We start from the raw sequence: 26,976 nt of genomic DNA, 5'->3' as shown, positions 1-26,976 counted from the left end.
CCATATCCGTGTAGCGTGGGGATGGAAATGGACCGGAAACAACACACTGCTTCCCAGATTCCAGCAGCGTATTTATCAATGTTTTAAAATCGTCTCTCAATTTCTCTGACTGCTGGAGTTTAATGTCATTTGACCCAACATGGACAATGACAGTTGAAGCGGCGGAGTGCTTGCTAATAAGTAGCGGTAGCATGGAATCTAGGTCAGAGATCCTGCTTTAGATCTTATCTGTCGGAAAGATATCAGTTTGTCTCTGTGGATGGTTTATCCTCTGACAAATCAACTGTAAATTCCGGTGTTCCTCAAGGCTCCGTTTTAGGACCACTATTGTTTTCACTATATATTTTACCTCTTGGTGATGTCATTCGGAAACATAATGTTAACTTCACTGCTATGCGGATGACACAGCTGTCATTTCGATGAAACATGGAGAAGCCCCAAAATTGCCCTCCCTGGAAGCCTGTGTTTCAGACATAAGGAAGTCGATGTCGGCAAATGTTCTACTTTTAAACTCGGACAAAACAGAGATGGTTGTTCTAGGTCCCAAGAAACAAAGAGATCCTCTGTTGAATCTGACAATTAATCTTGATGGTTGTACAGTCGTCTCAAATAAAACTGTGAAGGACCTCGGCGTTACTCTGGACCCTAATCTCTCTTTTGACGAACATATCAAGACTGTTTCAAGGACAGCTTTTTTTCCATCTACGTAACATTGCAAAAATCAGAAACTTTCTGTCCAAAAATTATGCAGAAAAATTCATCCATGTTTTTGTCACTTCTAGGCTAGACTACTGCAATGCTCTACTTTCCGGCTACCCGGATAAAGCACTAAATAAACTTCAGTTAGTGCTAAACACGGCTGCTAGAATCTTGACTAGAACCCCAAAAATGTATCATATTACTCCAGTGCTAGCCTCTCTACACTGGCTGCCTGTTAAGGCAAGGGCTGATTTCAAGGTTTTACTGCTAACCTACAAAGCATTACATGGGCTTGCTCCTACATATCTTTCCGATTTGGTCCTGCCGTACATACCTACACGTACGCTACGGTCACAAGACGCAGGCCTCCTTACTGTCCCTGGAATTTCTAAGCAAACAGCTGGAGGCAGGGCATTCTCCGATAGAGCTCCATTTTTATGGAATGGTCTGACTACCATGTGAGAGACACAGACTCGGTCTCAACCTTTAAGTCTTTATTGAAGACTCATCTCTTCAGTAGGTCCTATGATTGAGTGTAGTCTAGCCCAGGAGTGTGAAGGTGAAAGGAAAGGCACTGGAGCAACGAAACGCCCTTGCTGTCTCTGCCTGGCCGGTTCCCCTCTCTCCACTGGGATTCTCTGCCTCTAATCCTATTACAGGGGCTGAGTCACTGGCTTACTGGTGCTCTTCCATGCCGTCCCTAGGAGGGGTGCGTCACCTGAGTGGGTTGAGTCACTGACGTGATCTTCCTGTCCGGGTTGGTGCCCCCCCTTGGGTTGTGCCGTGGCAGAGATCTTTGTGGGCTATACTCTGCCTTGTCTCAGGATGGTAAGTTGGTGGTTGAAGATATCCTTCTAGTGGTGTGGGGGCTGTGCTTTGGCAAAGTGAGTGGGGTTATATCCTGCCTGTTTGGCCCTGTCCGGGGGTATTGTCGGACGGGGCCACAGTGTCTCCCGACCCCTCCTGTCTCAGCCTCCAGTATTTATCCTGCAGTAGTTTATGTGTCGGGGGCTAGGGTCAGTCTGCTATATCTGGAGTATTTCTCCTGTCTTATCCGGTGTCCTGTGTGAATGTAAGTATGCTCTCTCTAATTCTCTCTCTCTTTCTATTTTTCTTTCTCTCTTTCTTTCTTTCTTTCTTTCGGAGGACCTGAGCCCTAGGACCATGCCTCAGGACTACCTGGCCTGATGACTCCTTGCTGTCCCCAGTCCACCTGGCCGTGCTGCTGCTCCAGTTTCAACTGTTCTGCCTGCGGCTATGGAACCCTGACCTGTTCACCGGACGTGCTACCTCTCCCAGACCTGCTGTTTTCAACTCTCTAGAGACAGCAGGAGCGGTAGAGATACTCTGAATGATCGGCTATGAAAAGCCAACTGACATTTACTCCTGAGGTGCTGACCTGTTGCACCCTCGACAACCACTGTGATTATTATTATTTGACCCTGCTGGGCATCTATGAACATTTGAACATCTTGGCCATGTTCTGTTATAATCTCCACCCGGCACAGCCAGAAGAGGACTGGCCACCCCTCATAGCCTGATTCCTCTCTAGGTTTCTTCCTAGGTTCTGGCCTTTCTAGGGAGTTTTTCCTAGCCACCGTGCTTCTACACCTGCATTGCTTGCTGTTTGGGGTTTTAGGCTGGGTTTCTGTACAGCACTTTGTGACATCAGCTGATGTAAGAAGGGCTTTATAAATACATTTGATTGATTGATTGACTAAAGGACACAAGTAATAAGAAGATACTTGCTTGGGCCATGAAACACAAGCAATGGACATTAGACCGGTGGAAATCGGTCCTTTGGTCTGATGAGTCCAAATTTGAGATTTTTTGTTCCAACCACAGTGTCTTTGTGAGACGCAGAGTAGGTGAACGGATGATCTCCGCATGTGTGATTCCCACCGTGAAGCACGGAGGAGGAGGTGTGATGGTGCTTTTCTGGTGATAGTCTGTGATTTATTTAGAATTCATGGCACACTTTACCAGTATGGCTACCACAGCATTCTGCAGCGTTACGCCATCCCATCTGGTTCGCGCTTAGTGGGACTAGCATTTGTTTTTCAACAGGACAATGACCCAACACACCTCCAGACTGTGTAAGCGCTACTTGACGCATCAGATGACCTGGCCTCCACAATCACCCCAACCTCAACCCAATTGAGATGATTTGGGATGAGTTGGACCGCAGAGTGAAGGAAAAGCAGCCAACAAGCGCTCAGCATATGTGAGAACTCCTTCAAAAATGTTGGAAAAGCAGTCCAGGTGAAGCTAGTTGAGAGAATGCCAAGATTGTGCAAAGCTGTCATCAAGGCAAACGGTGGTTACTTTGAAGAATCTCAAATATCAAATATATTTTGATTTGTTTAACACTTTTTTGGTTACTACACGATTCAATGTGTTATTCATAGTTTTGATGTCTTCACTATTATTCTACAATGTAGAAAATAATAAAAATAAAGAAAACCCCTTGAATGAGTTGGTGTCCAAACTTTTCACTGGAACTGTATATATATTGTTTTATTCGTAACAAAAAATGTAGAGTACAGATTATTGTATGGGACAAAGGTTTTTGAGAAAGATAACATGTCATTTTTTATTGTATTGAGTAGATGTATTTGTTTCTTTTAGATGAAAATGCAATGAATTTTATGTTATTTGTTGATGTAAAAATAAAAATAAAAATGTTTTGGAGGTGGGGTGGGGTCACAAGAAATTATTGGTGGAAAAATGGGGTCTCCAGAAATTTCAGGGGGAAAAAAGGGTTCCCCACTATTTTTGGGGGAATACCACTGTTTTAGGCGGACAGTTACCCAATCTCGGTTGCTTAATTTAAGATCTTAGTAACATAAAGATCACCTTTATACCAAATAGATTTAATTGTATTTAACTCAAATTAATTTTAATTTGAAAATGTTTAAACATGCATTGCTATGTGTATGAGGGAGCAGTGTAGAGTGTGTGGTTTACCTACCTGTTACAAGCTGTCCAGCCAGAGCATTGTTACACTTGTAGAACACCCTGGCACACAGTGGAGAGATCCCGCCACCACCAATCTTCTGCATGGCACTCTGTAGGGTAGCAACTAGTGCCCCCAGTATCTCCCCTTCCACCCCTAAAACAGCTGGCGCAGAGCTGGGCACCATCAGTGCCAAGGATACAGTGGCACACTGGCTATCGCTGGACAGCATGGCATGACATTCTATGGTTCCACACGCCACCTCAGTAGTCATGTGACAGGAAGTCCTGTGTCTGGGGTCGTCGTGGGCAGCAATGACGTGCAGTTCCACAGCCGCTCCCCTGGGTAAGGCAGGGACCACGGTAACCACCAAGGGTCCACTCTGAATCTCTTGCTCCCCGAATGATTCCTCCTGCAATATAGAAAGGTGCCCTTTATATTTGAGACAATTAATGCACATTTTATCACAAAGATAATTATTTGTATATCCAATACCTGAGAGAAAGGATATGCAGGGTGTCAGAGGAACATGAGGAAGATTTGAGATGGAAAGGTGAGCCTGGGTTATATTCCAGGGTATGGACAATAATCATTTGTCAAACAAATATATATAGATGCCGACACAGCTATCCATCAACAACAGCACATATAAGTCCATCTGATAACATGACAGCTTCTTTCAAAGAAGCCCTTTTCACCGTTTCAAAGGAGATCATGATTCATGCTGTGGCCATTTCACCAATCACCCTTCCACATTTAGCAGAAAACTGCCGTGATGGCTTCAAATGATTATATTTGCAGAGTTCAAATCTGTTTTCCCCCTCCAGACAGTGTCAGTGGGCAATTATCAGCTACAAAATGTCTTCTGCCAGCTCTCGGCACAATGTAGCCCTCAAATAATACTTGGCTGCGGCCCTCATCTGCTAATGGGAGAGAAATGAGCGTTTTATACAAGTCATTTCGGCTGGAGTCGATAGGACAAAAACACTTAACCCCCTTTTCAATTTGCTGGATCAATTTTCATCCACTTACACCCCACTTCGTAAGTGCAGAATAATAACAGGTTACATACACTTTATTTTGTAATTCACTCACACAAAAAATCATTGACAAGAGCAGACGAGCGGCCTCTTTGTCCCCCTCGATAAACAAACCCATCGCGACCCAACACGCCGGCTACATGAACGCCTGCACCACTTACCTCCAGATTAAACTTTAGCTAAGGCCTAATTGTGTATCAACAGCCAACCTCTCGCCTTGGAGAGGGGAGAAGGACGATGGGGGGGGCCTAAAGAGGAGAGCCTAAATTTGTTCACTCCATTTCTTCACTGTGAAGCCCTAGCTAGTGGTGATGGTGAATAATAACAACAACAGGGAACAATAGTGTGACAGGGACGGCAGGCCTGTGTGGTGTTGTGTGGTGTGACACGATACATATGTGTCCTCTGCTTTGATAAATGTTAGATTAGCACATAGCGCACGGCAAAGTATTCTCCTGGAGGGGCCCAGGTCTACACTTGTCAATACTCATTGCTCTGGGAGGGGGGAGGGATGGGGTGGTGAGGGGGACAGGGGGGAGAAGAGCCCTGCTTAACCAGGCTTAAAGGCCATCCTGTTGGCCCAGGGTGCTGAGGTACCGTACCCAGTGAGACGACAGAGAACCTCGATGTCGATGCTACGGTACTCTAGCCTCTGGCCGATCAATGCAGACAGTCACACAGATCTAAACTTCCAGACTTTGTTTTTCCTCCCAGACTTGTCTGAGGTGGTTAAATCAATTCCTTTATTTATTTATCTCTCCAAATGTTACATGAACAGAGAGCGCTTGGTGCAGTACATTTGGTCCTTTCTGAGAATCTTGTTCCCTTCCCTGTGATTTCAGTGTTTCAGTTGGTGGTGATGTTTCAGTCTGTGTGTGTAGTCAGTACTTCATTGTTGTAGTGTGTCTCCCTGCTGTCAGGAGTGAAAGCACTCTACCCACCTGACACCCTCTGCCTGACTAGAAATAATGTATTAAATGAATCCAATAAAATAAAGAGGTGACACATTGTGATATATGACTGAGCTGAGTGCCTGCAGTAGAGTTTGTGTGTGTGGCATGGTGTGTATGTACGTGTGATTGGGGCAGCCCTGCTCTTTAATGCTGCTTTCTCCATAATGCAATACATCACATTACTTCATCCCTTCATTCAGTTGGCTCACTAGCACAACCCCCCTCTCTCTCTCGCACTCTGTGAAAATCTGGAACTCACTCAGCCACTGTCGAAGGAGGATGTGACCTGCTTTCCACCATGTTTATTTTATCTCCCTCCTTCCTTTCCCCCGCTCCTTCTCTCTCACAGACGCTTGGCGCAGGGCTGGGGACCAGAGAGGCGTGAAAGGCGAACGGTAAACACCGTAATAAGGAAGTGGTGTAAAGCCGGCAAGCAGCAGGGAGCTGATGGGGCCTAGCCGCTTAGGCAGTTCCCCTACATTTCCTGCCCAGCGGGAGGCCTTCAGCGCGTGGCTGGGACTGCCTGGCTCTCCTCTGTGTGGCTACCTGAGAGACGTGGGCCACCAGTGCCCACATTATCCCCCTCTCCTCTTCTCTCTTTCTGTTCCCTCTACAGGCTTGGTGTAGCAGTGGGCCACCAGTCCTCACAATATCCCCCCTCTCGTCTCTCCGTTTCCTCTGCAGGCTGGCTGGCTGGCTGTAGCCCTGGGGCCACTTGTATAAACCAAAGCCTGTCTACTGCTGCTGTGGTGTTGGAGGTGCGTTAGGTTAGCTAACACTAACAGCTCCCTCCTGAAGAGAGGGGGCAGAACAGGGTTAAAGGGAGGAGAGGGGATATACAAGAGGGAGTGAGAGGAACCCTTATTATATAAGGGCCTATATGTTTAGGTGTGTGGGGGTACCCATGGAGTTAGATGGAGATTGATGGAACCATAAAGAGGGACTACTACAGAACACTCAAGCCAGGATTCAGACAAACACAGAAAACGACCATAGCATGGCACTTGACTTCACACTGTGATCTTGTGTAACTTCTTATGATGGAAATTGCCATTCGATCACACATCACATAATGTGCATTCATGAATACCAAACGTTTAGCCTAACTAATAACTAGGAGAAAATCAATTGATCATCAACACAAAATAAGTGTTTTCCAGTCCTTTTGTCCATACCAACTGAGAAGTCTGGCTAACAATTACAGACGTATTGTATGCACACCTCCTTATTCATCACACTCACACACTGACCTCGCGGTTCGACGCGCCATAAATAGGATTTCACATGCGAGGGGGCTCCGGCGTGCTCCCAATTAACCCCTGCAAGCTTCCCCGTCCACCTGATTAGAGAAATGATCAACGCACAACATCAACATGGAGCCACGCGGCTGTGTTTCCTTCTGCCTCAGCAGCCTGATGTCTCCCACCTCATCACAGCTCTGATTGCTGGTTACGTTTGTGCGCGGCGCCGGAGGTAAACGTGATAAATGTTTTTGGCCGTTATTATTCGTCACTCTGAAAATGAATAGCAAGAGGGTTTTAGTGTTGCTTGACTGGCTGCAGGAGCTGGTCAGGTAAAAGTGAGTGCGACCTGGGAGTCAAGTTGTTGAAACTAACAAGAGAAGACACTTTTATTCAAAGTGAGCCTGGTTTTAGTCAGGGGTGGATTCGGGGTCTATTGGTTTCCTATGTAGCTAATTGCATGGGTCAAAATGTGGTCTCTGTGCTGAGCCACCTCATCAGGTGTCTCTAGTGTGAATCAATAGCTACTGACAAAGACAATGGTTAAGACGATCCACATCCAAATACTGGCCCTGGAGCTTTACCCTTTCTAGTTTAAATCATTATCTTACAAAAAGTTTAATAATGACCACTTTACCATGGAATTTCTAAGTTGAACTTCTAAGTAAATACCAGGTAAAAAGCACACAGTAAAATACAGGTACCAAGAACATAAAGATCCCATTTACTGCAGGTGCACTCAGCCAGTCCTGAGCCTTGTGTGTGTGTGAGTGAATAAAGGAGAGGATAAGTTATTCGCCAGTCTCTGTAGGAGTGGTGTTATCTGTATTTGACCTGTGTTAAATATTCTCATTACAATCACTTCAAATGAGCACCGGCGCTTTGTCTAATCCCCATCGCAGGGACAGAGCCATTTCACCAGGCCCAGGATGAAACGCAAGCAGGCCCCTGCCACAGCCTCTCTCTCTCCCCTGGATCCTCTCCTCTCCTCCCTCTTCACCTGCACTGAGAGAGAGGGAGGGAGGGGAGGAGGGATGGAGGAGCTGGGAACTACCAGCATCTATTGCTACTCAAAGACTACCTCACAAAGGGGAGGTGGGAGGTTAGTAACCCTTACCAGCTAGCCCACTGTAATAGTCTAAGGGCTGAGAGAGGGTTAACTAACCTGTTTGGGGGGAAACTAACAGAGCTGTCAATCTGTGGAGGGGTTCATTCAAGTGCCAGTTCAGATAGAGGACTCTCAAGGTGCCAATAAGCAGTCCGCTTGACACATCAAAGACTAGTTTTCACCAATTTATTGAATGTTGGCCATCTTGGAGCACATCTGACCTGGCCCTGATTGACCTGGCCCTGATGCTGTAGCCAACTAGTTCCCTAAGCTTTGACCTCAGTGAGTCAATGGTCTGACAGTCCCTAAACTACATGCTAATTAGTAGCATTCCCTGTGTTATACGTTTATTTTACTCATGTTGGGGGAGGCCAGCTATGGGCAGGGAACAGTTTACATGAATTCCTATTACCCTCCTCACAATAGAGTTATGGGTCCTCACTTTGTTATGGGTCCAACTCTATCAATAAGTTGTCACTAAACTCTTCTGTGGAGCCTATACACTGAGTGTACCAAACACTTTCCTAACACTTTCCTAATATTGAGTTGCACCCCACTCTACAAGGTGTCAAAAAACGTTCCACAGGGATACTGGCCCATGTTCACTCCAATGCTTCTCATAGTTGTGTCAAGTTGGATGTCCTTTGGGTGGTGGACCATTCTTGATACACACGGGAAACTGTTGAGCGTGAAAAACCCAGCAGCGTTGCAGTTCTTGACCCAAACTGGTGTGCCTGGCACCTACTACCATAGCCTGTTCAAAGGCACTTACATGTTTTGTCTTGCCCATTCACCCTCTGAATGGCACACATACACAATCCATGTCTCTATTGTCTCAAGGCTTAAAAATCCTTTAACCTGATTCAAGTGGATTTAACAAGTGACCTCAATAAGGGATCATAGCTTACACCTGGTCAGCCTGTGTCATGGAAAGAGCAGGTGTTGTTAATGTTTTGTACACTCAGTGTGAGCTTTAAGAGGGTATCTAGTCTGCTATCTCCATCATGAAGGCAAGTCCTGCAAGTGAGCGAGTCCCCATTCTGCCCTTTTAGTGAGTCCCCACTGCACATTTTAGAAAGTCCCTGATTTGCACTTTTAGTGAGTTCCCCCACTGCACTTCCCACCACAGAGTCTGAGACACATGTTGGAGGTGGGCTCTTCCCTTCTCTCCTGCTCCCTTATTCCCCAGGGCTGGCAGATTACCGCGGGAGGAGCAGGCCTGGCTGGGGAGCCTGGTGCCCTTATTAGCCATGTGGAAGAGGGTCTGTAGCAGGGGAGAGGGGTTTGGGGCGGGGGCATGGACTGGAGGGGGATAAGCTGCTCAGAGAGTTCAGCCTAACTCCAAAAGGGGGGATAAAGGATTAGGGAGGTTCTAACGGAAGACATCTGCTTCTGTGCCAAGCTCCATATTATCAAAGACACCAGTGTTTCCCACATCATCAACTTTTCATGAGCACACTCACTGGTAAATATCAGCAACAGAGCTCTGGGTCTCTGAAGGGGGAGAGAGGGTGGGACTTTGGCTCATTTGGAAATTCCACTTTTTGCCCATTAAATTCTGATAGAGAATTCAAGGCTGCATGTCTAATATGTCTATCACATTTTCTCCTTTATTCAAATGGAGATGGAAGCACACACAGATGCTGTTTTTTTGCCTACTCTGTGTGAGTAGAGGTTAATTCCATTTATTTATGCTATTGATCAAATTCACAAAAGGATAAATACACAAAGGATTTATACAAAGGATAAATAGTTGATAAAATAGCTCACCTTCTCTTGTGCGGCCCTCAGCTTGCTGTCCCAGACTGCTCTGATGACAGGGATGTCTTGGCTGCGGGTGGCGTAGCAGTGGGCCTGCAGCACATGGCCCAGGGTAAGGCTGCTGATCACTGCTTCCAGAACCTTCTCTATGTGGCTGAAGGACAGGCAGGCCTGGGTCCTCGCTCCAGCCCTCACCAGCTGCATGGTACAAGGCACCAGGGCGATCTGGCCTGCACAGAACACTGCCTCATCCACCTGTAAAGGGGCAAAGGTACCACACAATCACACGTTAGTTAAGCTGATGCTAGCCTATTTCATGGTGTAACTATGGAACCCTGTGCCTGGTTCTCCCTAGTTCACTTTCATTCTGGTTCCTCCTGGTTCTCCCTAGTTCACTTTCATTCTGGTTCCTCCTGGTTCTCCCTAGTTCACTTTCATTCTGGTTCCTCCTGGTTCTCCCTAGTTCACTTTCATTCTGGTTCCTCCTGGTTCTCCCTAGTTCACTTTCATTCTTTTTCCCCCTGGTTCTTCCAATGGAATTGAGCCATATATGTGATTAAACAGGAACTGTTTGGTTGTTCAGCTCCATTCACATTATAGACCCTGACATCAGTCTCATACATCCTGGCAGCGGTCAACCAAAGCTCTTTCCAGGGGTTCATGTTTTCCCTCTCAGTTGCCCTATAGAATGGCTGTGCTTCTGCTTGGCCATGTGGCCTATGTACACACTCCTGGTTTCAGAGAATAAATCTCTCCTCAAACTCAATCCATCGCTTGAAACTCAATTACACACTCCCACAGAACTGGCTACTGGTCAAAGATGATAAATGCAGTCATTCTCTCAAACGGACAAATGGCTGGTGAAGACGTTGGGCTGTTCGATATAGAATTGAGGCTAACTTATTTATTTAATTTCCAAACATATACACACCTCATGGAGGACTACAATGGAAACATTTACTATTTTGTAAAGCTATAGAGTGCAAACTGCAAACACAGACCTGACACAACTTGAACGTGAAAACTGACAAACAAAAACATGTTCTAACTGCAAAGAAGTGCCGTTCATTTCCTAATCAAACTAACTTAACTCTACCTGAGTCCTGTCAAAATAACACAGTGCAGACATCAGTGAGGTGTAACGTCCGAAATGAACATCAATTATCAGTCAGTTTGATTAGAGCATCAACTAAGTTCCATCTTTTTTCGCAATGTATCATATCACCAATAATACACATTTCCCACCAGGAAGATAAGCAGGTGCCTTAGCATGCGTGAGAGCAGATCCGTTCAAACGGGGGTCTGTCTGTGTTGTCTTATTCATGAGCATAATTAGCCACGCCATAATAAGCTGAGATTCCCAGATAAACGGCCTGTTAGACGACAAAGTTCCTAAGCTCAATAATTTAAGCTCAAAGAAATCCATGCGATTAATGCAGAAGGATGCGTGGGGACCAATGAGACTAGTGGAGAGGTCAGGTCCCTGGACACCCATCACCTTGCTACATTAGGATATCAAAGTGTGGCCACCATGCCACTTCCTAGTCAATGCAAACAGCCGCTGGTGACAGGGTGTTAATTGGTGGTCTAAGCAGAGACCTTCAGGGTCTGTGAAGAGGCTGACCTCCAGAGGGATCAAGGAGACCAAAATCAATTGATACATGGCGTGAGAGCAGGGTCCTTAACCGATTACCATACGTACATACATGGGTATTGTATTTCTCCCCCAGATTACCAGGGTTACCAAGTGTGGACCAGTGGTATTACTGAAGGCTTAGCACTTCGCCCCAACCCCCTCTTCACCTCCACTGAGTCAGTACCCTTGCTCACTTTGTTAGTAGCAAATGAGGCCAATTGTCTAACCCCCACCACCCTAAGGTTCTAGGTGTTACAGATCCAATCACCTACTAGGCTTATCTGAGATATCGAGTCCACATCAATGAGACAGGGGAAATTGCTTTTACATAAAAGTAGCCTTTATTACTTAATCAAATTTCCAATGAGCAATATATGCAGATAAGAAGCATTGCAAAGCTATGGGATGAACGCAGGATAACATGGTGCATATGTTTTGAGTTACACTGTATTTTCAGTACACATCAATGCACCATAGTGGACATTACTACTGGACATTCAAGGGCAGTGTGATGCCGCTTTAAAATACTGCTGCAGCACACTCAAAGGTTTTTCTTCACCATGACAAAATCAGCAGTTTGTAGAATTTGATTTGATAATAACAGAACAACATAAAGCTCTTTGCTAGAGGGGGATATGGCCACAGCCATTTCCATATGGGTTTCCCATGATTCCTAGCTCCTGGGTTCACTTGTCAACTTTGATGAATCTTCAGCATCTGCCTCTGCTGCTCCAAATTACCACGACAGAGGAGGAGATGAGAGAGAGGACGCAAGGGAGGAGAGGAGGGGAGGGGGATGGAGGAGGGAGGCCTCCTGTCTTTCAAACGGTCGGATCAACCACCTGATCATTTACCTGCGAGCACTATCTGTGGAAGCGCGAACTATACATCTACGTCTGGTCTGCAGCGTAACATAAAAGCCTGAGTTGTTGGAGACGTCAACAACAAATCGTCATTGGCATTCCATTTATGAGCCATCAAGGGCCATCATATCTCCTCCATCTGAGGAGCCTTGATAAAGTCAGACGGGTGGCGAGGACCTCGTAACAAGCCATAAAAAGAGCTCCCCATTTTGACTTCCAAAAAAGGAGGACTACCATTTGTTGATTTGAATATCAAGAGGCCAGCGCATGCCCCCTTGACTGTTAAAGACAAACTCCCCATAGCTTCCACCAAGCAGGTGTGTGATGATCAATTATTAAAGCTCCAGCTCAGGTTACTACTGGCACATGGGGGGGGGGGTTAACGAGGGATCGGCTTTTCACGGCGAACCTGAGAGTGGAGGAAAAAGGGAAACGAATACTATTTACATAAAATTAACAGTTCAAAAGAATGAGTTCACACACCAATCAAACTTGTTAATTGACTGTCAATGGTGTGTCCCTGAATATACAACACAGCTACATTATTTATCTACTGCACTGACAGGGAAGACAGTCCAATTTGCATGGGCGTCCTAAACGTGATCAACAAGCACAATGCCACATGCATTTTTAATAGGCCAGAGATGAGACTGTTAATATTCATAAGGGTCAAACAATAGCATATTACATTAAACTTCCTATAAACAAGTCAAGTATTTTTCAAACGGTAACCTTAGGAGTGTAAATAGCCCAGTGAGAAAAGGACACGCGATATTAAATATTTCACAGTTAAATCAATAGTAAGGCGTGTTCATGGTGAATGGTATACTTAGCCTCCACTCCCTCTCACAGCAATTGCAGATATCCTGACCCTAAACGGTAAAAGGTACAATGCAGCTTATGTTTTTCAATCTGATATTTCAATTGTTTCCTGACTTACTGAAAATGCATATTTAGTTATTGTGCAAGCCGAGTTTTGAATATTGTACCTCAGGGTTACAAAATCTATTAGTCTGGCTTAACACTAAATGTGTCTCAGACCTTATTTTCCCTACAAGCTACACAAACGTCCTCTCTGTGAGACGTCTGAGGCAGTCGCGGCACACGCTGCCTGCTTAGCATTAATTGAATCTGTGTTTTGGCTTCATGCTTTATCAACCTTTATTTCATGGCTTAAACACCATCATTTTTCATAAACCCAATGACGTGTCAAAAGGTCACTGAGCCCCAAGGATCCAGACAGTAACACGTATGCAAATGCCGGAACACTGGAACACTAGCACCGGTTGCATGGATGAATCCATCCGCTCTCAAGCCTTCACTGCTTCTTGTAACACGCCTAGCGTGTCTGAGGCCTTCTTAATTGTCGTTTTAGTTAGAAACCTCCAAGGCATGAACAGGCTAAGGCTATATTTACATTGGTGTTGTAAAGTAACTCTTTGGGCTCAATTCTGCTGAATGACTGTCTGACTCTGTGTCATTAGCAGGGCTGGGTATAGACCAACCAGACTGGGCCAGTGCAGGTAAAGTGACCTGGTATTGATAAACAGTCAGGTTTTCTCCCTGGTCCAAGGACAGGGTGAGGGGGAACAGCTCCATGGTCTGCTTATCAGATATGTTCATTCACATCTCCCATTGAGCCCTCGTGCGTAATTTAACTAAGGGAATGATAATACAAATGTACAAAATGAATCAAATTAATATGCTGTGACTTTTGGCTAACGCAGGAAGGAAACACATAACACAAAACGAAAGGGCTAAACAGTGTATGACTAAATGCAGCATAATGTGAGTAAGAATTGGTAACAGAATTATGTTTGCTTCTGAATCTTTGGAGCATTGTTAACAGTGGGTCCACAGCAAATGGGTGAATGTAGTACTTTGGACTGAAGGCAGGGGGGGATATTGAATGACTCAATCACTAGAACACTGGAGCAAGGCATGTCATAACACCTATCAAACTGTATTAGAACGAATAGCCCTTCTAAACCTCACAATCTCATAGTCTATAAAGGAACATGCTTATTTCATGCCACACAATTCTTAATCTCTTTCCTGTATTTTTTAGTTCTTGAATATTTAAAGGTTGGCAAATAGTTGTAAATGTGCGGATCAAGGAAGAAGTTAATTCCACGCATTTAAGTGCATATATTATTTCTGCTTTTTGGATTTGATACGGAATAACTGTTTCATCCTTCCACGGTGGATGTCACTTTGTCAGGTCTGTGTGCTGTGATTCCATCTTCAACTGGCTTCAAGTCTGTAGGGCTCTTTCAGCATTAGTGCATTCAAAGCGCATCACGTCTCCGAATAAGAAATGATAAGAGATGGGCTCATGTTGTGCTACGCCCTGAGGAGATTCTGGGGCTTCTGACACCTCATTTATAGAAATATAACATGTTCAGGAGAACCAAAACCTTTCTCCCCTTCTCTTGTATCGTTCACCATCTTAGTCTCTCTTAATTAAGGCTTCTTCTGAAAGAAAACTAAATTGTATTTTTTTAAATTTCTTCATATTATTAATCCTCCATGTCCCTTTTTTCAGTTTGTGCTCTAGTTTGAGCCTAACCCTTGTATGCTCAACTGTCACACAACATCAGTGTTACTTAAACGGCGACATAAATAGCCCGAATGAAACTCACAAAGAAAGGCAAACATGGGGGATCTCTCAAGCATCCTCTCTGGTCCAGAACTGCATATGGAGACAAAAATACCTACGGACATATGTTCAAAATAGAATAGTTATTACCAGAACAAATATTTGAGAAAGAAAAATAATCAGGAATCGTGAAAAGACACTATAAAGACAAAACGTCACATTGGCCCCTCTCTCGCTTTCACTATGCCGTTTCCATTCTGCCTGCCTGTCTGCCCTCGACATGCCCGTTCCAGAGATGCCCGCGTGGAGAAGTAACACTGTCACGTCGGCTCTGGTCAACTTTATGCTGATTACTCGTCTGTCTGTAGCCTAGGCTGCGTTGGGGAGTATTATCAAGGTCAGAAGGGACTGCTTTGTGTTATTGTGGGAGACACCCTCCTCACACACATCCACACGCCACAATACAGGAGCAAATAAATAAATCATTTAGAATTTTTGAATTTGACAATTTCGGTTGACAAAAATAAATATATTAGAATTGACGTATTGCTGTGTTTTATCTTAAATTTACTTCAACCCAAATAATTTTATAAATAAAATATAAATAAACAAATCTTGTAAAATATAAAAAGTCAAGCGGATAAAGGTACATGTTAATGAAGAGTGTGGTAGCCCAGACCATCAGAGTTGCGTGCTGAAGTGATAGAAGACCACGTTTTCTTTGTGCGTTAAAGCAAAATGCCCTGGTGCCTTCAACTGTCCCGACCTCAGATTTTTTTGACAAATTGGTTGTGAGGCTTTTACGACTGATGCACATATCTCAAAAATCATTTCTGCCAAGCTTCTTCTATGACCTGCCCGTGGGACATGACAAGCTCCTCGATGCGTCGCTCTATCAAACAGGATCATTCCAGGACAATGCAAATTATGACAAATTCCATCATCCCGCATTATGCGCTTTCCCGCTAATCTCCCTAATTCGAGAGAATGGGAAGGGTTTCGCTGTTTCAGCTGAGGGGCATGTTTGTCTGATTGAATGATGTTGAAACTGCAACCCTCAACCCCCGTTCATGCTCCCTTTCCAGCTGTGACCACCTCTTTCAGTCATGTTTCTGTTTTTTTACAGAGTGGCCCATGCAAGCTTTATTTACCTTTTATTCACAGTCAAAGAAAAGACTAGATTGGTCAACTCCTAACCTGCGCACCTGAAATCAAGACTCAAATGTAATCTTATATCTGGAAAATCACTTGGATGGTCATATTTTGTCAATATCAGTCAGTTCTATGAATGTCATTTATGTGTGTGTTGTTGTTGTGTATTAGTGTGTGTGTGTGTGTGGGGGGGGGGGGGGCGAGGGGGGGTGACACAGTGAGTGATGTCCACTGTCTCCCCCGTGACTTGTGGTGACACGTGAGGCTGTCTCATTGGTAAAGGCGCTGGTCTGGAGAGGCAGAGGCCAGTCCTACCGCATCGCCTTGTCCAGCCATCATTTACTGTAGCAGATAGGGTCCAGCCACACCAAGGTTGCACTAAAGGAACTCTGCTTAAAGCGAGTGGACAACCTGCAGTACAGTAGACATCAATACAAATACAGGCAAGAGGAATAAAAGACAAACAGAGAGAGGCAGAGAGAATGTCCCAGTGAGGATTGGTTGTGGTAGTTCCCTTTCCTTTCAAGAGATGGCAGTATGACTGCATGGAAAATGCTGTGGTCGTAGGGGAATGCGGCTAAGCATTCTCAATGTAGGCCTACACTTTATACAGTGTGTATGGCCAGATACATTCTACCTCCTCTCAGATGTGTTATGGACAACAACAAAATGTTTTTACCGATAAAAAATAAATCCCATACAAGTCAAGGAAAGGTGGATTAAGGTCAATGGAATGTCAGAAAGGAAATCATTTTCTGGAAATAATTTGGATGGTTTTTATGTTCAAAATGTTGAATCAATATTTCTTGCAGTTACAAATTCAGGATCTGATTAAATTGTTCAGGTCAATTTTGGTTCCTATTTGGAAAAAAGTGTCAAACTTGTTCCTCTATCATTCTTGGCTTTATAGTATACATTTGACTGAATATTTAATTGAATAGATACTGTATCCACTAGATATACTATTTAGTCTATAAAATTCTAGTTATTTTTTTATTTAAGCTGTTGATAATGTATAGAAGAAAACATTGAATTACGAAGTTTCTACTTTAAAATCAAACAATTTCTGTATAAAAAAACATTAAATACTATATTTGTACTTTTCTCTTTCCCCCTAAAAGCCCAAAAGCCCAAAAAGCCCACTAACATTCATAGTATCTGACAGATACTTACATAATAAATCCAACCATATCAATAATACATCTGGAAAAAGACGAACATGGTTATATGTCCACAGTAACGCAGCGCTTGCTTAAAACAGGAAATAGTCTATAATTCATCCACAACACCTCTGTAAAGTGTACTTAAATGGCAATGGCTGTTGAAAAATGTGTGACCCAGGTTAAAAGTTACCGTGGCTTTGTACCGTACCCACCACCTCAATGTGAAATTCATGAAAAGGTGAGTGTCCAGAAGTAAATGGGACATAAATGCTAACTTTTCCCTGAGCCATCAATAAATCACCTTAATAAATGAAGACAAAACTGCGATGCTCATCCACCGTCGTATGATGACGACGACCTAACAATCATTTTCCACCAGAAGCACTTACTGTCACTTTGAATATAGTAGAAATATAAAATTAAATATAGCAGCAACGCAGTCATAGAAAGTCTAAAAATAACCAATACCACCAAAATACAGTCTATAAAACAAACAGCGGTGTAAAGTCAGTTGTGGCATTCTTGAACTCACACACTAAGCAGTATATTAACCTCAAGGTGATGACTCTTGTTACTAGGGCACACTACTACTGTGCTCTTTCCGTTTATGTATGATGTATCCCTTTATCTCTCTGTCAGCACCATCTCTATTCAACTCTGTCTGCTGTCCTGTCTTCCTGTGTGTTTATATACAGTGTATTAGCTATATTCACAGTGTGTAGGCTAGCGCTGGGCTGTTCTGTGTTGTGGCTGTTAACCTTTATTAGACTAGATCGTACTACTCAAGTAGCCTGCCTGCATTGTGCTGTGTGGAACTATGTACACTAAGCCAGGTTTGTTTGTGTTTATTTTTTAACCATATCGCTACTATACTGTATGTTGGCACCCACCTCTATACTTCAGAAGGAGTATTTTTCGTCTGTCTGTCTGTCTGTCTGTCTGTCTGTCTGTCTGTCTGTCTGTCTGTCTGTCTGTCTGTCTGTCTGTCTGTCTGTCTGTCTGTCTGTCTGTGTCTGTGTCTGTGTCTGTGTCTGTGTCTGTGTGTGTGTGTGCTCACTCCAGTCCTGTCAGCTATGCCCACTCGTCTCTGCAGGGGGAATAAACACACCCGGGCATCACTGAATATAGTTGCTAGTTACCATAGTAATAGAATGGTCATACATCTCCCATTCCTCAGACAGTGATGGGACTGGACAGCTTGGCCGTTTTTATTTTTATGTATGCCTTTGTTACTCTGCTATTTATACCACACAATAAAACAGAGCCACTCCCATTTTACAATGCTAAAAAAGGGGACAATATTCTGGTGGAATTTCATACCAAAGAAAAACAATATTTGGAACAAAGTGTTTGTGATTGGATGGTAAAAATGGATTGAGGGTTTTAATATGCATCTCTGACTTTGACATTGTTACGTGGCGTTAATCAAACATCTTTTGTGACATGGCTGGTCTATTCCTTAATGTCCTCCTTTAGACTGATCAACAGTGACAAAGCTAAGAGTAAACAGACTCACGCACACACACACGATTATGACAATTCTATTACTATGGTAACTAGCAACTATATTCAGTGATGCCTGGGTGTGTTGATTCCCCCTGCAGAGACGAGTGGGCATAGCTGACAGGACTGGAGTGAGCACGAGCACGAGCGCACACGCACACACACGTCTGCATGTCACTTATTCACTCACTCCTACAGACATTAAAGCCCTTAAATGAATCTGTCAAATCACATCCATACATCCTGAGTCCTGACAGTTAAATATGTGTATTAATTTTCCTTTCCCCCCCTAATATTCATCCACTGAACTTTCTATTCAATTCAATGGAGTTTATAAGTAAATAGAAATGGAGATCAGTAATTGTGTTCACTTCTCTAAGCCAATAACAAACACTAGACATGGTTTCACTGACTATACCAGGGGAGTGGGAGAAAGTCCACCCACTACAGAAGAGAAAGCATCTCTGATCTCCAGTGACCGGCTGGGTGTGTAGGGTCACTGCACTGGGGCATGTGGCTAGGGTGTGTGTGTGCACATGTGTGTGGAGGTCTATGACTCTGTTCATACAGTGTGTAGGTGTGTGTGAGTGTGTGAGTGTGGTATATGTGTGTGCCTGCGATGGTGGTGGCTATCCTGTCCCTCCTTTCCGCGGCTTGTTTACATGAACCAAGCCAGTCAGACACCAATAATACATGAAGAGTTGTTCATAGCCAATCAGGATCAGTTGTCAAGGCAGGACCCATTAATGAAGACCTGTGTGTGTGTGGGCGTTTCTGTGTCTGTGTCTGTGTGTGTCACGGGTAGAGAAAGGTGGGCGACAGTGGCCCAGCGCAGTGAGAGCCCAATGCACTGTGACAGATCCAGTCCTTCCCATGTCCTGGGCCAATATTAGCTAATATCAGCCTCCCAAACCACGTGGCCGAGGCAGGGCTGGAGTGGGCTAGGGTAGTGCAGCCTGCCTAACACAGCCTCTTCTTCCTGAAAATGACTGCTGCCACTGGCACTCAGCCTCCATGGGGTCACAGCAGGGAGAGGAGGGGTGTGTGTGTGATGGTGGGGGGATAGATAATGACCCCATCTCAGTCCCACCCAGCCCTGCTACTACCCACTACCACCCCCTGTACAAACGCCTCCTCATCAGATCCTGTTATGAAAAGCCAAATAAAGAATGGAAATAATATACAAAATTGTTATCTAATGTTTTTTTCTCAATGATTCGGGTGTTTTTTATGCGTTCCTTTTCAGACATTTCAAATCCGTTCAAATCTTTATCCGGAACGGAGCAGAATGGAATGGCATCAAACACCTGTAAACCACGTGTTTGATGTATTTGATTCCATTCCAGTGATTCTGCTCCAGTCATTACCACAAACCCGCTCTACACAATTAAGGTGCCACCAACCTCCCGTGTTGCACATGCATATTGCCTTAACATGTTGGGTATTGACTGGGGTAAGCTGTGTACATTTGGCCGTGTCTACATCATTTGGCGCTCGCATCCCTTGAACTGAACAAACTCAAAGCTAGCTAGCAAAAACAACCTGAGAAATGGACACCATACTTCACCTCAAACAATTTTAGCTGTCGGGCAGACGAACAGTGAGTACTGGACTGTCCACTTGTCTGAAATGTCATTACCAATTTATACTTTTTACCCAGACTTTTAAACATTTTGGACATTTACTTTACTTTGTGGACGGAATGGGAATTACTTTTTGTGTCAGTGTGAAAATGGAACCGAAGGAGGCCTTGGGAATGCGTCTTCCACATGACCGTGGGCCTGCTGTGACTTCTACAGCACTGTCCATGGGGCTCTGCTGTGACTTCTACAGCACTGTCCATGGGGCTCTGCTGTGACTTCTACAGCACTGTCCATGGGGCTCTGCTGTGACTTCTACAGCACTGTCCATGGGGCTCTGCTGTGACTTCTACAGCACTGTCCATGGGGCTCTGCTGTGACTTCTACAGCACTGTCCATGGGGCTCTGCTGTGACTTCTACAGCACTGTCCATTGGGTTCTGCTGTGACTTCTACAACACTGTCACCGAGAGGTTCACCAGACGAATGGACTTCATTCAAAAGTAAAGGTAGGGCTAAATGCAATTTAGAAATTTCATGTTAGGCTACTGTTTAATCATGAGAATAGACAACATGCCTTTGAATGCTTTTGATTTATCGATCTAGAATTTAGTTTTGATGAGACACTTTTTTGACATTTTGAACTGCATTCAGTCATTTCGATCGTTGATATGGAAATTGAATTAGAACCTTGTTTATTATATGTGTGTAATAATATTTCAGATCATAATATGATTATGTTTGTGTGGGTTTGTGTGCGCTGTGCATTGGAAGAATTGTAAATCCATTGTGAAAGGCTAAGCTTGTGTTTCAAATGATTCGGATGAAATGTGGTCTTATAGCGCCACCTATCAGTTGTAACTGTGGATGCTACATCGGTCTATGGCTGAGCTGAGATGAGCAGTGTGTCATTTTATCAGATGATATGAAATATGCCGTCATCGGAGGCTATCGCTTGCGTATCTTGGCTACATTGGTATTTATATTTGGTGCAAATTTCTGTTAACAGCCTATGTCACTCTGGTTGTTGAAGCTGTTGTATGGTGAACTTAGACTTCATCAAGGTTTATTTGTGAGTAAATCTGGCTTTGATAATAGCCCGTGCTTACCCAGCCACCGACCTCACCGCACGTCACTGCCTCACACATACACACACATACTCATCCATGCGCACACAAATATACACAGACGCCCAACCCCCGCCCTCTGATTCCACCACTGTCCTCATCACAGAGACCACGTCCAGAGCAGAGACCATGTGTCAGGGCAAATATCCGTCTCCTTAAATGGGCTTGTTTTAGGGAAGACGAGGGTAAGGAGGGGGTGGAGACCCTGTTGTTGTTCTCCACTTAAATCCACCAGACCCCCAAGTGCAGTGTGTGGTGGGACAGGACAGCTACTGGGACAGGACAGTTACCTCACCCACTCTGGTGACTCACAGAGGGACAGAGACGTACAGATGCTCAGTCACTCTCACTAGGGGCCTACGTGTCCCATAATGTTTGTGTGTGAGCATGCGTGTTCATCACTGTGTGTAACTATCTGTTTTGAACACAGTGTACTTGTCCTGTCACTCATCTATGAGAACCATGGCTAGTCATAGGTGAATCATTATTAGGCCGATGCGGGTATGAAAGTGAGTGGTATGTTTGTCAAGCTCAATTGTGTACAGTTGACCCCAACGTTTGGGCAAGATGAGTACGGTCTGAGTGAGTCCGTATAGACGTACACAGATGATGTTCAGAGACGAGACAAGAAGTTAGACCCGTTTGGGACTTTCACCACAACTGTCAGTCCAAAAAGCCGTTTTTTAATCACCACATTCCAAAACAGAGTAACGTATTACTATTTCTAGGACTCAGATATTCAACTGAGGGAAAAAACTAAAACATATTTTGACGTACGTCAACTAATTCCAGCTCCAACACAAATCCATGTATAACATCCTCCAAGGAAACTGTGGCCACTGACTGAACGAAAAGAAAAGTACCCTCATCTTCAATCTCTCGGCTGATCAAACCCTTCTAGCTGCAAACCTCATTTTTCATCAGCTCAATTACTCGACAACTGTTTCGCTCTCTCCCCCTCCTTTTCCCCTTGCCTCCTCCTCCCTTCTCCTCCTCGGTTGGAAGTGATCATTTGTTCTTTTATTAGAGCTGATAACATCCCCTGCATTGTCTGCCAGCGCTCGTTGGAGAGCCGCCCCTACTGTTCTAGCCTCCAGCGCTACTCCGTATTATTGGTGCATTATTTCACCCATGCCCTGCTCTTTTATCAAGCGCTTTAGAAGTAATGTTAATAGACTTGAAAATGTTGACATTTATGAAGTATAGGCCGTGTTTATGAAGAAATCCATAAAGTATGACAGGGAGGCGAGGTAAAAGCGGGTGTTTTAGTATATTATGGAGAAGGGGAGAGCCGTCAGGGGCCCTGAAAGAGGCCTCCGCAAAGAGCGCACATTTTTTATGGGATTATTTTTGTTGTATTAAACATGAAGTTAAACGTTCAAATTAATCAGTACATAATGTGTATCTGTCCTCCCACACATGCACACACACACACATGCGCGCGTGCGTGTACACACACACGCGCGCACGCACACGCACACACACGTCTGACTTGCATAGATCTTTCTGGCCCCCTGAAGCTAGACGCCTCCTTTTTAGAGTAGCTAATTACCCTCCTGTGGTAATTTAGGTGCATGTTGCCTCCACTGGCTGGCGGACGGGGTGAGGGGGGTGAGGGAGGGAGGGGTGATGGAAGAGAAGGGCGGGGGGGACAATGAGGTGTGGAAGTAAGCTCTTTATGGCTGTGAAATATTCAGAGGAAGAACAACTTGCCATAAAACAAAGCACTTAGCTTAATATTGGCTATTGATCAAAAGCTAAGCTTTCTTTTTTCTCCCTCTCCCAACCTGAAACTCAGTCAGTCAGTCAACTCACCATGAAGCTCTATTGGCTCCCTAATCATCAATCAGAGAACCCTCACATATAGTGCTTCATCTTTATATGAGAGGAGGGAATCCCTCCCTATGTTCTCTTCAGATAGAACCAGAGAGAGGACAGAAGGGCCTAAGTGGGAGGTTCTGCCTAACTTGACCTGTGAACTTCCCCAACAAGAGGGTCAGCCTCAGCTCAGCTCATTGTTTTAACACATTTAGCCTCCCTTAAGAAGATTATTCAAATTCTACCGCCCACCACGTTTCTGCTCCTCCCTTTGACGCTAATTGCCAACATCAGATCCACTTTCCCCTCCATGCTTCCGAGTCCACTTTCACAATTTTCAAAATCCAATGCAAATCCTATTGCAGGCTCGCGAGAGGCTTCCGCAATATTGAATGTCACTCACAATTAGGGGAGTGAAGGAAGGGTGAGCGGTGAGCAGAGCGTTGGCCTGGCAACCTGAGGCTAACCCCGCTAGCTCCCCAAACGCTCTTCTACAATTTGATCAGTGAATATCATTACCCCACCAAATATCCCAGGGGTGCTCCATTTACCTTAACACAGGAAAGAGGATATGTTTAACAACCATTCAACTGATGCTGCTGCAGCTCAGGAGTAAATCTGGCACTACTGTGTTTGTGCCTGTAATGTTGCTCCAATGGGATTGTGATTGTGGGGAATAGAATGGGCAGCACTAAATCAAATAGGTGTGAATAAAATTTGGTTGAATGCATTCAGTTGTGCAACTGACTAGGTATCCCGTTTCCTTTCCAATTCCATTTGGGACTCCTGCTGTTAACTAGCACGCTGGTTAATGAAGGGTCAATTTTCTCCATCTGGCAACCCGCAAGCTTAATCATCTGTTATGAGTACAAATGGGTTTCTCTTTACAAAGACGTGGATGCTACAGAATATAGGACTTTTTCCTATTATTATTATGATAATGGGACAATGTGGTTGTGGAAGCTGAGTGATACTGAGTGACTTGACTCAACAATGGAGTAATATCTGTTTTTATGACAGTTTTTAAGAAAGTTTTCCTGGCATAACTTGATGGTTGTTGTAAATAGCATGGGTGGTTTCAAAAGCTGAAACCGTAGACGTTTTCTTTTATATATTTTGTATTAAAGCTGGAACTGCTCTTTTTTTACACCAATGATTGATGTGATACAACAGGGGCATTTTTGATAATTCAATTATGCAAATAATGTAGACAAAGCATGAGTCTGGAGAGAATTCACATTAAATCACTGATAAACATCAAAATACCAAAACAGGAACAAATTGGTTCGAAGAGGAACTCTGATATCTGGTATTGTATCTTAAGGCAGAGCAGTGACCACAATCAAATGTGTCACCCCTGAAGAAAACCCTCATTACCCATATCACTGCTAATAATATGTTAAACATGACCTCCAAGCAGAAACTAATCAAGGGTGTCACAAAAAACGCATAAACAAACCACAAATTAAATTATTGTCCCTTCTTTGTGAGCCTCCCGATTGATTTCACCTTAACGATGGTAACCAAAACACACCCAAAGGGCCTGCCGCGACGGCATCATAAAGGTTAACATATTCTGTACATCAGTAGGGCAGATAGGGATCTGTCAGATTGCCAGATGATATCAACAGTTAGTCTGAGATTAGGGAGAGAGAAAGTGGAGCAGACAGACAGACAGACGAAGCGGTCCAACATCTATCACACGCCACGTCAAGCTTTTCTTCCCATGACACTCTCTGGTCTACCACCAGTCCTGCTCCCAGTCCTAGTCAGATGTAGCATGCCCAGTGTGCCAGACCTGTCAGGAGCCATGTGCTGTCCCTCACACTGGCCACTTTAGCGTTCTGCCATATTCAGCCTACTGTCATTGTCAGTGCTGTCCCTCACACTGGCCACTTTAGCATTCTGCCATATTCAGCCTACTGTCATTGTCAGTGCAAACCCTCACACTGGCCATTTCAGCCTACTGCCATATTCAGTTTACTGCCTTATTCAATGGGTCTCAACAGCCACGTTAAAGAGATTTAACAACAGAACTTCAAACAATAGATTTCACCAATCAACGTATTGCCATAAAACAAGACAATGCAATCATTCCTAAATTAAACTTGAATAATTTCTCTCCGTGTGACTGTTACATCAAACTGACAACTTCTTCAGGGGAAATAATTAAGACCACCGAATATTTAATATAATTTGAGCTGTTCTTCCCCTCCCCCTTTCTTTAATAGGATCCCACTCATTATCTCCTAAAGTGGGATAGAGGGGGGTTGAGGGAGGTTGTTTTGGGCTCAGACTGCATCTCCTCTGTCAGTCTAAAGTGCATTCAAAAGTATTCAGACCACTTTCCTTTCCCCCCATTTTGTTACGTTACACCCTTATTCTAAAATGGATAAAAAATAATAATAATTCTCATCAATCTACACACAATACCCCTCAACTCTTCTTGAACTGCACTGTTGGTTAAGGGCTTGTAAGTAAGCATTTCACGTTAAGGTCTACACTTGCTGTATTCGGTGCATGTGACAAATAAAGTTTGATTTGATTTGAATGACAAGTAAAAAACGTTTTTTAGACATTTTTGCAAATGTATTAAAAATAAAAACAGAAATACCTTATTTACATAAGAGTTCAGACCCTTAGCTATGGGACTCGAAATTGAGCTCAGCTGCATCCTGTTTCAGTTGATCATCCTTGAGATGTTTCTACAACTTAATTGGAGTCTACCTGTGGTAAATTCAATTGATTGGACATGATTTGGAAAGGCACACACTTGTCTATATAAGGTCCCACAGTTGACAGTGCATGTCAGAGCAAAAACCAAGCCATGAGATTGAAGGAATTGTCCGTAGAGCTCCGAGACAGGATTGTGTCGAGGCACAGATCTTGGAAAGGGTACCAAAACATTTCTGCAGCATTGAAGGTCCCCAAGAACACAGTGGCCTCCATCATTCTTAAATGGAAGAAGTTGGAACCACCAAGACTCTTCCTATAGCTGGCCACCCGGCAAAACTGAGCAATCGAAGGAGAAGGGCCATGGTATGGGAGGTGACCAATAATCCGATGGTCATGCTGACAGAGCTCCAGAGTTCCTATGTGGAGATGGGAGAACCTTCCAGAAGGACAACCATCTCTGCAGTACTCCACCAATCTGGCCTTTATGGAAGTGGCCAGACGGAAGCCACTCCTCAGTAAAAGGCACATGGCAGCCCGCTTGGAGTTTGCCAAAAGGCACCTAAAGACTCTCACACCACGAGAAACAAGATTCTCTGATCTGATGAAACCAAGATTTAACTCATTGGCCTGAATGCCAAGCGTCACATCTGGAAGAAACCTGGCACCATCCCTATGGTGGGGCATGTTGGTGGCAGCATCATGCTGTGGGGATGTTTTTCAGCGGGAGGGACTAGGAGACTAGTCGGGATCGAGGGAAAGATGAACGAAGCAAAGTACAGAGAGATCCTTAATGAAAAACTGCTCCAGAGCACTCAGACTGGAGAAAAGGTTCACCTTCCAACAGGACAACAACCCTGAGCACATAGCCAAGACAACGCAGGAGTGGCTTTGGGACAAGTCTCAATTTCCTTGAGTGGCCCAGCCAGAGCCCAGACTTGAATCTGATCGAACATCTCTGGAGAGACCTGAAAATAGATATGCAGTGACAGTCCCCATCCAACCTGACAGAGTTTGAAAGTATCTGCAGAGACTCCCCATATACAGGTGTGCCAAGCTTGTAGCATCATTCCCAAGAAGACTTGAGGCTGTAATCGCTGACAAA

General features: G+C 44.3%; 1 protein-coding gene across 2 annotated transcripts in view; it reads right to left on the bottom strand.

Annotated features, from left to right (window-relative positions):
* The window catches only part of dph6 (diphthamine biosynthesis 6), an 84,952-nt gene that overhangs the window by 18,194 nt on the left and 39,782 nt on the right, over positions 1-26,976 (bottom strand). For both annotated transcript variants that reach the window (XM_071365696.1, XM_071365697.1), the window contains exons 13-14: positions 9,768-10,013; positions 3,671-4,067 (exon numbers count right to left, since the gene is read on the bottom strand). In XM_071365696.1, the coding sequence (XP_071221797.1) occupies positions 3,671-4,067; positions 9,768-10,013 (643 nt within the window). The remainder of the gene's footprint in view (positions 1-3,670; positions 4,068-9,767; positions 10,014-26,976) is intronic.

The sequence above is a fragment of the Salvelinus alpinus genome, chromosome 25, assembly GCF_045679555.1.
Source record: "Salvelinus alpinus chromosome 25, SLU_Salpinus.1, whole genome shotgun sequence".
NCBI lineage: Eukaryota > Metazoa > Chordata > Actinopteri > Salmoniformes > Salmonidae > Salvelinus > Salvelinus alpinus.
This window is presented reverse-complemented; position numbering and strand designations above follow the sequence as displayed.